Source organism: Ricinus communis, chromosome 1 (genome assembly GCF_019578655.1).
Source record: "Ricinus communis isolate WT05 ecotype wild-type chromosome 1, ASM1957865v1, whole genome shotgun sequence".
In the NCBI taxonomy this organism is placed as follows: Eukaryota; Viridiplantae; Streptophyta; class Magnoliopsida; order Malpighiales; family Euphorbiaceae; genus Ricinus; species Ricinus communis.
The window spans coordinates 3,539,012-3,555,132 of NC_063256.1; the positions used below are offsets into that span (position 1 = coordinate 3,539,012).

General features: G+C 30.8%; 1 protein-coding gene across 6 annotated transcripts; it reads right to left on the reverse strand.

Moving 5' to 3' along the window:
• Nucleotides 1-7,241: 7,241 nt before the first annotated feature.
• LOC8289134 (probable WRKY transcription factor 57) lies at nucleotides 7,242-13,791 on the reverse strand. Of its 6 annotated transcripts, none has more exons than XR_007214392.1 (5): nucleotides 13,030-13,791; nucleotides 11,487-11,646; nucleotides 10,268-10,644; nucleotides 7,923-8,057; nucleotides 7,242-7,647 (listed from the first exon to the last, which is right to left on the reverse strand). XR_007214392.1 is itself a non-coding variant. In XM_015728339.3 (4 exons), the coding sequence occupies exons 1-3, from the start codon at nucleotides 13,443-13,445 to the stop codon at nucleotides 10,278-10,280; spliced, it is 927 nt and encodes a 308-aa protein (XP_015583825.2). In that variant the 5' UTR covers nucleotides 13,446-13,786; the 3' UTR covers nucleotides 7,685-8,057; nucleotides 10,268-10,277. The 6 variants fall into 6 exon arrangements, 1 of the variants encoding a protein (XP_015583825.2); XR_007214391.1 differs by having other exon boundaries at nucleotides 7,242-7,641; nucleotides 7,997-8,057; nucleotides 11,487-11,630; nucleotides 13,030-13,786; XR_007214389.1 differs by having other exon boundaries at nucleotides 7,997-8,057; nucleotides 11,487-11,630; nucleotides 13,030-13,786.
• Between the last annotated feature and the right edge of the window lie 2,330 nt (nucleotides 13,792-16,121).

Below are 16,121 nucleotides of genomic sequence, written 5' to 3' on the forward strand. Positions count from 1 at the left end.
CCAAATGAGTTGGTTTCTTGAATTTTCATTATTAAGGATATAGTGCTAATAATCAAATATTTCTGGGGATCGTCAACATCTCCAACTTGAGATGTGGTTGTTACAAGGGAAGAGGGGTTAGAAAATGATTCCTGAACTTTGTTTTGTTCCCATATTGGAATTGTTTTTTCTTCTTTTTGAAAATGGAGAAAAGTCCAAAGCAATGTTAATCCTTTTCAAGGGTACAATTGAGATGACCCAACTCATAAACTATTTAAAAATTAATTAAAAAATATTTGAAATTATTTTAATGTTAATAGAGTCAAATTTTAATTTGAACTATTAAAATAATTTGATAATCTAATTAGATTTTTATTATTTTATTGATGTGTCTAAATTAATATTTGCAAGTACACAAACCAATCCTGTAGTAAAGATAAGTTTACCTCGAAGTCGATCTCTTAAGAAACTATGAGACAACTTATTATATAGATTAATTATCGATACAAAACAATAAAAATAAATCTAAACACTCTAAACCAGTATTTTTAAGAGAATAATAATCATAAAGTAAATATAATAAACTATAAAGTAAAAATGCAATGATATAATGTATGAAAACAATATGTTAAAGGCAGTATTTAGCCTAGCCATTTATTTAGTAATGCTCTTATTTTATTTTAAGTCTAGATCTAAATGAATGATATTGTGATATGCTTTTTCCTTTAATTACTCAAACTAATGATGCAACTAAAGTTTCTTCTACCAACATAAATTGAAGCAAAGATGGTGTTTCTAATACATTCAACCCAAATATTTTTATAACAATTATTATTATTATTATTAAATTATTATGATGGTTAACTAACAATAATAACTGAAACGAATAAAAATATGAAAGTAAAGAAATCACTCATTAAATAAATAAATAAATAAATAACAAAGTTCATATATAAATAAATAAAAACTAAACTAAACATCTATGAAAACTAGTCTAACATATTTAATCCAATAGTCATTGTAATTAAATAGAAAGACATAAAAATAATACAAAATTAAAAGCACCCTTTAAATCAAGAATTGAAAATAATTAGTTCTCACTTTCCATTTTTCGAAAAGTTCCTTAGATCTTAAAAGAAAATTGAAAACTGCTCCTTAGATCTTAAAAGAACATTGAAAACTAAAAACTAAATGTTTATGAAGAACTATAGAGAATTGTAGAGATAAGAATGGTAGACAAATGCAAGTGAGACATATAGCAAAAAGCATATAGGAGAAACATCTCTTCCTCCTTTAGAAGGAAGTTTGGTGAGATTTATACAGAGAGGAGTCCTCCTCTAAGTAAGTCTCCCTAAAAATATGTATACTCAATATATATTCTATCAAATAGATAAGACTATATATATTTTTATTTCTACCAAATATTATCCCATAAATAACTTTTAATATAAATTCTAATAATTATATAAAATGACTAAAATGCCCTTCTTGGACCTTGTAATTTTCGGCTAGGCCTTATAAATAGCAACTCATGCGTCTTGATCTTGAGTCTTTGAGAATATCAGTTCTATTTAAGCTCCTTTTTGAGTTATTTTTTTATATATGTTCTTTTCTTAACTAATATTATCTGAAAATAGATACTTAAATTTAAATGAGATAAAAATATTTATTTTTATTATATTATATATAAAAAAATATATCTAATAGAGCACTAAAATATTCTAAATGTATCAACGTATTACTTACCTTTTACTCTATATAAGTGACATATTTACAGTAACATAAATATAGAAACAAAAAATTGAAGGTCACTTTTAATACATCAATTAGAAATTGAGAACCTATTTGCTGTGGTAGTCTACCCACAGGGCCTCCACCACCACACCCACCCAACAAGTCTATTTGGAGGAGTAACGGTGTGATACCTAACTATCAAGACAATCATAGCTTTGTATCATTTACTGGTTACTTACCTTTTATTGGGATGATCGAATTGTGTTGTATGGAGAATTAGATTGCTGCTTCTTTTTTATATTTTTGTATTGACGACTTAATGCCATCGTTTAAATTGACTATATATTGGGTGGCCCACGAATTATTTGTTTGAATTTCTAGTTTAATGCTCCACTTTGCACTTTCTATTGTTTGAACTAATGCATGTTTCTTTATAGAAAAAATTTAAATTTGAAATTGTAAAAAAGAAAATTTAGTGTATATATGATAATAAATAAAAGAGTAACTAGGCATAACAATTGAAAATTTTTAAATCTTTGCGGTAGTTTGCTATTTTGGCTAATTCTTTTAAGATTATCAATTTAGTTATGATTTGACCAAATTAAGTTACTGGTCAAAATTAACAACATGGACACAATTTAGAAAATGAGGATTTAAAATTAAATAACGTGTATAAATAATGTAGTATTAGGACTCATCAATTTGGATTTTCTTATTCTAATAGGCGTTCATATCACTGTTCGTATCACTTAATTTTAACGAACAACTCAATTAGGCCAAAATCATATTCAATTTACTAAATTGTAGCTAAATTGATAAATTTTAAAGAATTGGCTAAAATAGTAAAATTTCATAAAAAAATTAATTGTTTAGACTATTAGACTTAATAATATACGAGTGTTTATGTCTTGGTATTGAATGATTATTTAAAACTAATGGATATATGTTAATCACTTATCAGTTTGGTGCATATGTGGGAACATATATCGGACTTAGACAATAATTTTTTTTATAAAAAAGTCATTTATGAGTAAATAGATCTAAATTCAAAATTGAGCTTTAGAGAGATTGGATCGATTTCTGTGATAAATTTTGAATTTGTTTTTAATTACATCAAATATAAATTTAATAATATTTTCAATTTACTTGAATAATATCTCTACTCTTTCTTCCATGCATTAAAAGGGAAAAGAAGAGAATATATTGGTCCTACTTTAAAGACATGGGAAAAGATGGGCTTGTTTTATTTGAATTTATCTTTTGTTTTTTCAAGTCTTGATGACACGAATGTCTATAAGAAAATGTGAATGCCAAACACAATATTCTTAAAACAGCTTAGTTTCTCAGTATCGGAGTAATATGAAAAAGTAACATTTACTTTTAAGATGTAACAAATCAAACACACTTGTTGAAAACTACAACAAAGGTAGACACAAGCGCTGTGACACTAGCAAAATCTGGGAAAGAAGATGAAGAAGATGTGAATGAAAAGGAAGACATAAGGTTGAAATGGAGAGATTAATAGTAATTAGTGTTGTGATAAACCAAGATCATTTCATTTATAGTAGTTGTTAAAGAACTGAAAGGACAAAGCAAGCCCCATTCATAATTTTGGATAATTTGCGCCTTCTTCCTTCTAAGTATCCTATAGCTTTCCACCTTCTAGGACTCTGATATGTAAACCCACTTGAATGGTTGCCATATTTCCCATGTGTAGGAGCTCACTCTTAATATCAATTTCTAATTCACCCCATTAATCATTATGTGCATATCATTTCAATTGAGTGGACAGAACTCTTAAAATGGTTCGTATATTACTTTTATAAATAATCCTTTTCGCCCTTAGCCATCACTTTTTAATGTTGCTTTCGCTGGCAAAGATAGGAGGATAAAGGGGGAGTCTTGGCTCTTCAAACTTTTCAATTTTCTTTATCTTTAAGAAGGAAAAATAAAATTGGTCAAATTGATGTTTGGCCCCTTCTAAAAGTTTTCTTTTGCAATTTGGCAATCTATTCAGAGTTTCCTGCCTTCGTACCCTATTCTACTTCTTTAATTATTAACCTCCTTCCTCCATTCGCCCTGCAACCAAGGCACACAAGAAAACCTTTGTCTCTTTTGGCATTGCTGGGACGGAGAAAGAATAGAAGCAAGCATATATTATAGAGATTTAAGGATGTCCAAAGTATTCAATTAGATTGGCATTTAGAGAAAGATTATCTGTCAGCAACATTTTGGACAACTAAGATTAAGAGAGGAATACTTAATCCTTAGAGGTGGACATTGAGCAAGCATTAGTTGAGAATGACCAAGAATGCATGTCATCACTTCATAAATCGCTGTTTATCAGGTTTTTTGCGTAGTTGTTGAGAACACATGGCCAGACACCGTCAGGACAGATGGGCCTGAAATTTCTTTCCACTGGATTTGTCCCATCAGGGATTGCATTATGATTAGGCCCTCAACTTTGAGTAATTCTAAAGCTTTTTAGCCATAATAAATGGTGGGGCGTCTGGTGGCCCAATCGAACTTCATGAGGAATGACGACATCTAGGAGGTGCAACTGCAACAATGGATGTTCTTGCTATCTAATGGAAGAACTTTCGGCTTTTTGCAGATAAAATACACTGTCAAAAGAGATTATGTAAATAAAACATGGCCGCACACTCAACTTGCCTTTAACATACAATCTCAACTACTACTTGGACTCGCCCGGTTTCAGCAAAGAAATTCTGTACCGTTTGGATAAGGAACTTTAGAAAATTTATTATTAAGCTAAATTTAACATTTCAAAAATTACAAAAATAGTAAAAATTTTAAGTAACGGGTTGTTATAATATTCACATATTTCGAACTTTAACTGTATTTATAAAAATTTAAAATTCAGAAATATCAATGAATTATAGTTATCGTGTAGAATTCGGTTTTATGAATGAGCAGTAACAATCATGTGAATTGATGGTTGAACTGATGGATAGCAATAAACATGTCATGTCAAAATCGATGAGATTGATCCCACATTCTACTGATGGATGGGAAACCCACTTCCCCCCGCCTGTCTGCTCAATACCAAGACGCTAAATAAATGGACCCATCGATCTTTGATTCTTGGCTCTCCTTTTGATACTTACTTCTATTATCTAATCTATTCCCATTTTTCACCAAATATTATTCCTACAATCATAATACTTGCCACTGTATGTACCCATGAAAGGAAGAAGAAGAAGAAAAAGAGTGGGTAAGTACTACATATTCTGTATTAATCCTTAATAATCCATATCTGTATTATCAAACATTATGTCCTTACATATACATTTACTAATCTTTGAAATAAACTTTACAAGTATCTTTTTATAACCATTACATCAAGATTTACATGTAAACACCTCAACAGTATTTGGCAAACATGCTAATTACAACCCAATAACGTAACAACTCGTGAAAAGTCATAAGATTAAAGATTTTAACATTTTACCTCTCTTTTTTTCTCTCAAAACAAACAGCCATCATCCATTAATTAATGTAAAAAAAATCACATGTCATTTTTTTAAATATTTTTTTGTTTGTTTTTTCAACGCAGATATATGTTAGAATTATAATTTATTTAATATATCTTAAATATATTTTTTAAGATTATAGCCATATTTTTTAGTAATTCTTGAAAGTAATACTGTTTATAATAGTATTTTATAAAACTGTCAATAATATTTTTAAATTATTTTTTTATTAACTTATTTAATTTAAATTTTATTTTCTAAATATTTAATTTAGAAATCTTAAACATATTTCTTAAAGTTATTGTCATACTTTTAGTATATCTTGAAAGTAATACTGCATAATTTATTTTAATTTATCATATGATATTTTTATAAAATTGTTTATAATTATTTAAATGTATATTTTAAAATTATTATAAAAGATTTTATATGTTTCATCAAATAAATAAAAATAGAATGTCTAATAAATATGAATTCTACTTATACTATGTGAATTCCAATAATATCATGAAATTAGAGTTCCAATTCCAGTTCCAGAAAAGAGTCTTATCACCAGAAAAATATCAATAAAATTTTAGTATTAAGGAAAAGAACACAGATAGCTGTGGCACAACCCAACCTCGCTGTAATGGGTAGCTATAACAATAACTAACTTGGCCTAACTGCCTAACTGACGAACGTAGAGTAGCCAATAGATCGCCGAGGAATAATATATGCAGAGGTTGCGTAGCGGCAGGAAACGCGGCGCTTTTTCCTGACACAAGTGTACGATTTTCCTGACAGAAAAAGGAAAGAAGAAGAGGGGAACGGGGAAAACAGGTGATAGTGTCGGGTTAAAATATGCGTGTGGATGGATTAGGCTGTGTTGTATTGTATCACATGTTTATAATGACAAAGGACTTTCATGGATCACGCGCCTCATGCGAAGGGACTACTGTGCTTTCCTTTTTTTCTTCTTTCTCACAATATTATTTTCCAACAAATCTAAGTAATTTTGTGATATTCTTATATATTTATTTAATTAAAATTATAAATTAACTTACATAAAAACCTTTTGTTTGAAAAAACTGAAAATATTAGCTAATAATTAATGTACACTTTCTAAATATAGAAAAACAAAAACATATACACCAAAACAGTTTTGAGAATCTAATTAATATGTATAAGGGAAATTCATATATAACGACTTTGTAATATACATTCCGGCCACTTTCAGATGAATAACTACAGGTGTAAAACGCATAGTATAATTGTAATAATACTGTACTACTTTGTGCAATATATTCATGAGACTGATAAGGAAAAAAAAACAAACCCCTTCTGCTTATAAGTATTGATTTACTCCATTTGATATTTTATTTTTTCATATTTTAATTTTTTATGATTGCACAACTGTTGTTATTATTATTTTAATTATATAATTAAATTTATAAATATAATTCTTAATATTTATTATTTAATTATAATATTTTTAAAAATAACAACAAATTAATTATTTTTAAACGTGTTTAATTTCTTTTTAAATTTTAAAATTTATTAATGAAAATATAAAAATTTATCTTAAAAATATTTATTAATTTAATTATAATATTATATAAATTAATACTATCAATATAATTAATATTACTATTTCTAAATTATAAATTATCATATAATTTAAAATATTAATTTATTAATACATATGATATTTAAAGATATTATTTTTTATAATTATGATCATTATTTAATTTTTAAATTAATTTATTAGTTAATATATTATGAAAATATAATTAATATATTTTTAGAATAATTATTATCTAATTATGAATGTAATTAATTATTAATATGTTATTTTTTAGAATTAAAACTAGTATTTAATTATATGTGAAGAAGGAAGCGAATAACTCTCTTCTGCAATGTACCTTCTTACGTTTTTTCCCCTTTACCTTCACTTTCTTTCTTCGTTATTTTCTCTTTCTTTATTATGAAATTACAATACAAAAAATATTGCATATGACCTCTTTCATATACCAAAATGAATCAATTTCTAATATATATTTTAAATTATTTAATACATTACTACTTCAAAATTAATTGATTCTGGGATATAAAGAAGACATACATGAGAAGCAATACTTGTCCGTTGTAGTAACCCAAGCTGCCTTCAAGAAAAGGTAAAAAGTGAAAGGGAAAAAGGATAAAAAGTGACAAGAGTACCATCAAGAAAGAGAAAAATAAAAAAGATAGAAAGGTCAAGATTCAAGAAAAGGTAAAACAAAAGGAAAAAGGAAAGAGAGTGAAAAAGCACTGTCGGCTGACTCTGAAGCAACATCGAAATCCACGTAACTGAACCACCACCAAGAAGTGGCCCAGTTCACAGTGTTCATTATATATATATATCATTCGGGGTCACGTACCTCCCATGAAGAAGAACTCCCAAACAGAAATGAATTAACTACAGCTACCCAAAAAGCAAACAGAAAAAAAAGGACGATTAATGAATCAAATTATAAGATTTGATTTAGAAATAAAGAAGGATTTATATCATCAACTTTACATATAGTACAGACCTCTTAAAACACTCTGAATTCAGAGCGGACTCAAACTAAAAGAGTGCAGAATTAGGTTAACAATATTTCAGCTGTGAAAGCTATTTACACATACAGCAAGCCATCCTCAAAATGCAAATTTGAAATGAAAAAGGTTCTATATAAGAGCCAATCAATTGAAAAATACCTGCTGCAATGTGAGATACGTATAAAGTCATGCACTCTAGTACCAAGAGATAAATACAAGACTTGAGGACTCACTTCGAGCTAGAAAATTCTGGCTTGCTCCTTTTGTTCTCCACAATAAAGTAAAATGAATTCTCTGCACCATACATACATATATACATATGTAAACCGTGTTAAGAAGGCTAGGTTAAATAAGAATGATAAAACATAAATGGGTTTATCTTCTCTTAATAGTGAGGAATAAAATATAGAACACGTAGCTTCATGAATATGCCTATAGATAAAATAATATAAAGGGAATGTTCCACACACTTGACCCGTGCCTTGCTACAAAACAGGTGGGTGAGACAAAGGGTTATATTCTATCAAGCAAGCACCTTTAAAAAGATTTTAACTCCTGACAAGGCAGCATAAGAAATTAATTTTTTTGGGTCACCGTTTCTTGGAATCCACCTCTACACATATGGGATCATGTCGGTCGACCCAGATATGGAACACAAAAACATTAAGCCATGTACTGCAATTCTTACACAAACTAACGTATAGGCTACAAAAGACGCATGGTATAGCCACCTGTCTCATAACAATCTAATATAAGTGGTTATATAGAGTTTTCAATCATGCTAAACAAATACTCGTATTTATCACTCCCTAATAAGAAAAGTGCAAATACCCAAGGAAAAACAGCAAACAGTGACACAATTCTCTGCGGAAGCCTCTAAGCATGATATGTCCCCGGCTTGGGAGAAAACAATTGTATATATATGCGATATGACTACTTGAATACTTCAAGACCAAGCCAAGTTTAGGATGAGTTATGGAAAACCTTTGAAGGAAAACCCTGCTTAAATATTTTACTACGATGAACTTAAGACTTGTGGTATTATGTTTCATTTATCTACAACCTAGAGAAAAGAAGTGCAGTTGTCGTGGTATATGTAGATAATTAAAGAAGTTTTCAACAAGTCAAGGAGAAGATCAAAATATCTAAAAGAGAATGTATAACATAGGGTAGTTGTACCAATTATTAAAACTAAATTTTTACATTTAGTTTCAGTTTATTCATAAACTTTCTTTTAGTTATTAAACTTCAATTGCATTTTAGTTAGTTATCTTCGTTTTAATATATTATAATTTTTTCCTCACCTTTTGTTATCAGCTATTTTGTGATGTATCAATCTCTCAAGTATAAAATGTGTAAATTAAAACATAATGAAGTTCAATGATTGCAATCATATCGAAATTTTGGGACTACAATAAAAGATTCAACAATCATTGCTATAACTTACAATGTATATATTTAAAAAATTTTGTTTAACTTGAATCTGGTTCGTTTAGGGTTGTAGAGCATTGGTTCATTTAGCCTTTTTCCTTAAGCGGCTTCCAACCACATCCTTTCCAGAAAAGATCTTTTAAGTACTTAATGAGAAAGCAAAGAATAAAGTGGCAACTATCGAAAGATAAGGTACTACATAGGCAATAACCCTCAAGCAAACATTAGTAGATAAGTTCGGACTGAATGAGAACGACTTGATGGTGGCAATGATACATAGCCACAAGCAAACGAGGACATTTACACGTGGCCCACCGTACTCAGTATATCCATTATACCTGCTCACTATAAGTCACATATGCGGTGTGATACCTGTGGTTCTAACAGATAATATCAGACTAGTTCACTCAAGAACCATTCATGCCTCAGACGCTAGCTTGTCCACTAATGTAGAAGCTGAAACTCTATAGTAGTTGACTGGTAAATACATCGGATTCTCTCCTTTTCTTCTGACCTCATCAAAGGTTATCTACATATACAGATGAGTGGAACTAAGTTCTATTACGCATCTTGCTATATTTAGAGCTTTTATTCTTCCCATGAGCTAAATTAAGTTTTAGCACTAAATGGCTAAAATCTGATTTTATTCTTATAGTTAACAATTCTAAGGCTCGTACTCGTTTTCTTTCATTTTTGACAGCTCATGAACATCTTTTGTTATCATTTAACATGATTGATAAACTTATATAGAGATTTATTGAGAAAATTCAGCACAGAATTAGTTTAATCTTTAATTTAAAAGCCAAAAATTAACTAATTCTTACATAGATTTCAAGAGCAGGCCTCTTAAGAGTCTACAAAAAATTAAAAAAGAAAAATAACATCTACTGAAATTTTTCCAGTGACATACGTAATGATTTTAAATTTTAGTGTACCTTTAGTCGAAAGTCCAATGTACTAACTCTCTCTGTCAATTACACATGAAGTGATTGGAAATGCTATCTTCATGCAAGATTCATAGATACTAAAGGATCAAGTTTAATAACTAAAATTAGGGAAGGCAAGCAATGTACCAATTCTGTCTCATCTGTTACGCATTCCAGGAGGCACGATGTCCCCAAGAAGTCCTTCATCTGTTGGGCCCCGCCGGTTTGGCTCTCTCAGTGTACCGGGTTCACCGGTTTGAGCCGGTAATGTTTGTTGTGATTGTGTAATAGTTGGAGGATTTTCTCGAGGTGTCTGAATTCCAGTATAATAAAATTGTGAAACTGGCGGAGTCATGTGGTTAACAAATGTGACTTCATGACTAATTATTCCGCCTCGAGGAAAACCAACAGTATGGTGACAGTGCTGGCCTTCATATGTTGTAATCACAATGGTGGGATCTTCAGAAGACCGTTCAACCCTCTTCTTCACAGTGCATTTGCTATTTGTGCAACGATAATAGCTCCTGAAATGTTTATGTGTCAAATCAAACACACTTTCAAGAAATATTAAAAGCAACGGATTTTGAATCAGGAACTTTAAAAATGAGAATATGGTCTTTTCTTTTGCATATACAATCTTCCAAATAGAGTTAATGGAACTTGTTTAGCATACCAGTAAAATATATAATTTTGTAGTAAACATTAAACAGTGATGGCCAAAACTCTAAGAGTGTTAATCCATTTAGTCAAGGGATTTCTTTACCTTTCCAACTAGGGTTCGATCCTCCTTGAGATCATTTTGAGAATTTATCCATGAATGCACACCAAACTAACGTGGAAAAGAAATGAAAGCTAAAAGTTCTTCTAACTGGCTGAAAAATATAGAATTATAGAAGTTAATGAATTCTTAACGCTTCGTTTGATTAGCTTGCTCTTTCGTTTTTCTTGTCGGATTTTTTAAAGTTTTTGTAAGCAAACATGGTTAGGCAACAAAAACCAATGTTAGAAAGCGAAAAAAAAAAAAAAAAAATTTCTGAAAAGCAAAACCAATTTTTTGTTTTATATATATATTGCTGCCCTTTTCCTTTGTTAAGTGAATTTTAAATGTTTATCAAATATACTTATTATTGTATTTATTTTCTAGTAAATTGAAAATTCGTAGAACCATATTGAGTAAAAAAGGAGTCAATTCAATAGAATTCGACTTATATCTAATATCATTAATAGTAGAACTAATTATAGTAGAATTGATTGATTGGAAACTTTAGATAGACGTTGCTGGAGAAAATGATGAAGACAATGGAAGAAAGGAAATGTAGATACCTTTGGGACAATAGAAATTAATAAAAGTAGATTAACTGCAGACCTGGGAAATGGACTGTTTTTAACTGCTTTCTGTCCATATTTACGCCAACGGTATCCATCCTCAAGATGATCAACTTCACTCTTTGTCATAAACGCAAAACGTGGTTGTCGGATTCGTTTCTGCCCCTTCTTTTTGCCCTTACTCCTACAAAATATTTCACCTACAATTATGAAAAATCAAAATAAAATTCTGAAAAAAAAAAAGCCCAAGTGTAGCAGTAAAATAATGTGTCCATGTTGCTAGAAAATTGATTGTGCACTTCATGTTATCTTTCCGAAGGTAACTACATTTCTCTCGCTGTTTCCTAATAAGATCAGTGCAGTCCAGATGGCTATCTGAAAGAAGATTTTAAGATATTGAAATTGGAAAAAAGGTTAATGCCAAAATGGGACTAATGGTTGGTTCTTTTTTTATTTTTCCCTGGATATAAAAGAGAACGTCATGGAGATGGAACAACGAAGCAACATCTGAGTGCACAGAGATGGACATCCTTCATCAAGACTATTTCCTAGCCCATTGGGCAATACAATGAGCAAAACAGTGGCATTGACCATGAACATAAGAAAAAATAAAAATCAAATCAAATCAAATCTAGAAACTAGATGCAAAATATCATCATAAATGATATGATGTAAAGCCAATGAGGGAAAAGACAAAAAGAAAACTAATCTCTCATGGCAAAATAAATAATATAGGGTAAGGATTGAATGACATTTATATGCAATGCTGGAAGCGGGTAGAATATAGTTTTTTCAAGAAAAATAATAGTACATATGCAGTGATAGTAATGCACATGAATATGTTCATGCAGAATAAGAAAAACCGAAAATAGAAAATGAGATTCAATACGGTGAAGCATTTGTGTGTGTCGTGCAACTTGCAGACACGTATTGCATTCAAAATGATTATAATTGTATAAAGCACTATCCAAAGGGGATGAATCTAGAACATAAAACAAGCATCAATTGATTTATTTAAATTTAAAACAAAAAAAAAAAACAAACATAGCATAACAGAATATCTCCTACAATATTTCCTTTTCTTGAAAGAATATCGACCAAAAAAACTAATAAAAACAAGTATCAAGGAACTTCTTTTTTCCTTCTGCTGTATATATTCAGCTTTATAAATGTGTTACTAATAGAATTAGAAACCGAAAGAGAAAAAGAAAAGAGAATTTTAAAAGTTCGTGTTAAAAAAAGTTAAGAGCACGCCATTCCCGCCGCAATAACGGCGGGTTCGAGGGCTCTGTCTTCTTTTTTTCTCTTAGCAAAATGCCCCTTTTGTTTCGAGAAAAATTATCCCATTTAGCCCTATTTTTCTGATAAATTACGAAACTACCTCTCCTCCCCAACTTGCATGAGCTAAAACCAAATTTTTTTGACAGTTTCTAGAGTGTACGGACGCATAAATTGCACTCTCCCTCTCTCCAAACAGAAAGGACCGAGTTCTGCAACTGTTTCTTGATTTTATCCCCATTATTTTAAGTGCAAAACCTCGAGATTCGAGCTAATTTTTCAATTTCTGTATATCCACTACTCACGGTATCTCAGGTGGTTTCCCGACGGAACTCGCGGACTTATCTGGCGGATCCTCACTGGAGCTTGACGATATTGATGGATTCGAAGTCGACGCATCGCCACCGCCACTGCCAGGGATTGCCGTACCAGTACGAGTATCGCGACCGGTAGGTACCGATCCTTGTAACACGCTGCTGCTGCTGCTGCTCTCAGGTGCAAACCTAAGATTTCCCGCCAAATCGGCTGTATTTTGAGATTGTATCGGGTCAAGTTCATCGAGCCGTTCCGGTTCACTGGTGTGAAGATTCCATCCGAATTCGCTGAGTATACTGCTCTCTCGCTCGGTTGCAAAGAAGTAACTGACGCCATCGGAGTCAGGTCCTAGCGTCCAGGTGGAGTCAGTAACAAAGTCATCGCCGGTATTATCTTTATCATCCATGGAACCCAGAGATCTACTGATTGGGGATTTGAAATGACGTGAGAACTGAGAGGGAGTTTTAGAAAGATAAAAAGTTAAACAGAATGAATATAGAGAGAGAGAGAGAGAGAGAGAGAGAGGAGTTAGGGTTTTGAGGTGCGAAGAAAGAAGTTCGTTGTTGTTGTGTTGGGAAGGACGCGTAGTTTTTCAAAATTTTCTTTTTTTCTTTTGAAGAGTTCTGAAAGGTGTGTCTGTCAGTCAGTACATTAAATTTATTATTTCCGTTTTTTTTAAGCAGAAAAAAAAAAGAAAAAAGAAAATAGAGATAAGTTAGAAAAGTAAAAGGCGTCAGCTGCAAAAATAGTACAGAGGGTGATATTTAAGCGAGGGACAGGAATGAAGATGAAGAAGGGAAGGAAAAGGGCCGCCCCCACGCGCATGAATAGAAATAGTGGATACTTTCCTGACAAGAGAGACAGCATTAGAAAATCATATTGATGCTTAACAATGTCTATTTGTTTGATTTTGATTTTCCTTATTGTTTTTAACATTTCACTTATGAATTGCACTCTGAGCAACCGATTCAAATAGCAAATATAAATGTGCTTCACCAATTTAATTTTGAAAAGAGTCTTATCAATAATCAACATCTGCTAATATTTACTATATATATTTGTAACTTTGCAAGTGCATGTGTTGTAAGGTATAGTGGTGGGTTCATTTCTCCAATGCTGACTGCTAACCGGATTATAAAGAAACTGTTTATCAAGAATGGAATGCTTTGAGTAAATTTTGGAGTTCTCTTTGAGATTGCTGCTGCTTTCTACTATGGCAGGTTATTATAACAAGGAATGTTCTCAACACGTTTTGCCTTCAAACTTAAGGAAACAAACTCTATTAATTTAATTTTATTTCCCAAAAATTGTTTACCAGCAATTAATTGATAGGATTGGGTCTGCTATAATTCAAACAGAATCATAAAATATACAAATCAAAGACATTTTTTGAAAAAAAAAATTCAATAAAAGAAAAGGTTTGGACCATCTTATTTAGTAAGAGCCACAGGAATTCGGCAATCTAATTGTTATAGAAAAAAGTAGGAAGAGAAAGGCTTTTTTCTCAAACGATTTCTCACTCTAGAAAGAAAGCGATTTTCAAAAGAGTAGGAAGAAAAAGCTTTTGATGAACTCGTTTCTCACTCAACAAAGGGACTGCTGGAGGGCTTTGAAAAATCCTAACCCAAAATATGTTTCCGAGTAAGAGAAAAGGAACAAAAGGAGAAGCAGGAAATAGCTGAACTGTGTCCTTCCATCTCAACCATAGATTCCATAGCAATCTTTAATTAATATTCTGACAGTTGCTTTTTAGCATAAGTGGACTGGGACTAGTTTTGTCAGCACAGTTATTATCCTGCTGATAGAAAGAAATCATTCCTTTTCGAGCTGAATCTAGTGTATTGTACCCTCTTGCAAAATACATTATTATTTCTATAACTTAAAACTAATACCTATCTCAACAATGGTGAATAGAGAGAGAGAGATTGCTCCAACAAATCTTCTAAGAAATTGGGAGAGTGCAATTTTGAATTTATATGTTCAAATCGGCCAGATTAAGCTAAACTTAAATAATTCACAAGGGAAAACAGCATATATAGACATTTTAATTAAGGAAAAAGGGAATTTAAAACGACATGTATTTTAAAAATTAAAAAATTATAATTATAGTTATAATTAGTTGACGTATTTTTCATGTAATAACATGATGTAAAATGCTGGGACAATAAAGAAATTTTGAAAAGAAAAAGGTAGCAAGGAGATGAAACAAGTGGTTGGAACCATCCTTTTTGCGGTGTTCTTATTAATGCCGTTACTTTGTGCCCAAAAAAAAAAAGAGTTGAACTTTTCAATAATTTCGATTTTGAGGGATAGGCCCCAGTTATAACAATGATTGATGTTGATAACAAAACCAAAAGTTTTTGAATTCATTCATTGCTTAAATGCACAAAAACAAGCAATTTGACCACGCCGATTTTACCCCTTCTGTTAACACATTATATCATTGTAGTCTCGTTATTTACCTTTAATTTTGATTTATCTCCATTCCCATTGTTCTAGTATGTTAAATATGGTAATCAAGATTGGGATGCAATTCTTTTTCTAAACAAATAATGCGTTGTTTAATTTGAGACTTAATTACTTTTACGAGTTAACTTAGTTGATAGATTAATAAAACTCTCAATGACTCAATTGATTAGGATTCGAATACTAGAATATAAATCCATCAGACTTCGATGGCATGATGAAAGCTAAATTGTAATTCCATATAATTATGTATGTGTATGTGTATAGGTATAGGTCCACGAGTAGTGTTCCATGCAGGGTCCTCACTTTGACGTGGAAGTTTCATGCCCTCCAGTATACTATTATTATAAAAAAAAATAATTCCGTCTTAATTATTGTATGGTACATAATTGGACCAACTATTTTTAATTCAGAAAATTGAATGTTTTATTTTATAATAAGAACCTATTCGTTTAGGATATCATACTTCATACGTACGCAATGATTGAACTCTCGGATGCATATTGTTTTCAGAATGTATCTATTCTACTTGTAAATTATTAATATAATTAATTAGGATTTTTAAACACGAAAGGTCATTTTTAGTATTTTATTTTTTAAAAATTTAGGATGTACT

What these genes read in the sequence shown, in the direction of transcription:
- LOC8289134 (XM_015728339.3), bottom strand. Translation starts at nt 13,445, where the DNA reads ATGGATGATAAAGATAATACCGGCGATGACTTTGTTACTGACTCCACC. An exon ending in GGGAAACCACCTGAGATACC is followed by an intron (nt 11,631 to 13,029) that starts GTGAGTAGTGGA and finishes AATATTTTGTAG; the next exon opens with GAGTAAGGGCAAAAAGAAGG. An exon ending in AAAAACAGTCCATTTCCCAG is followed by an intron (nt 10,645 to 11,486) that starts GTCTGCAGTTAA and finishes TAAACATTTCAG; the next exon opens with GAGCTATTATCGTTGCACAA.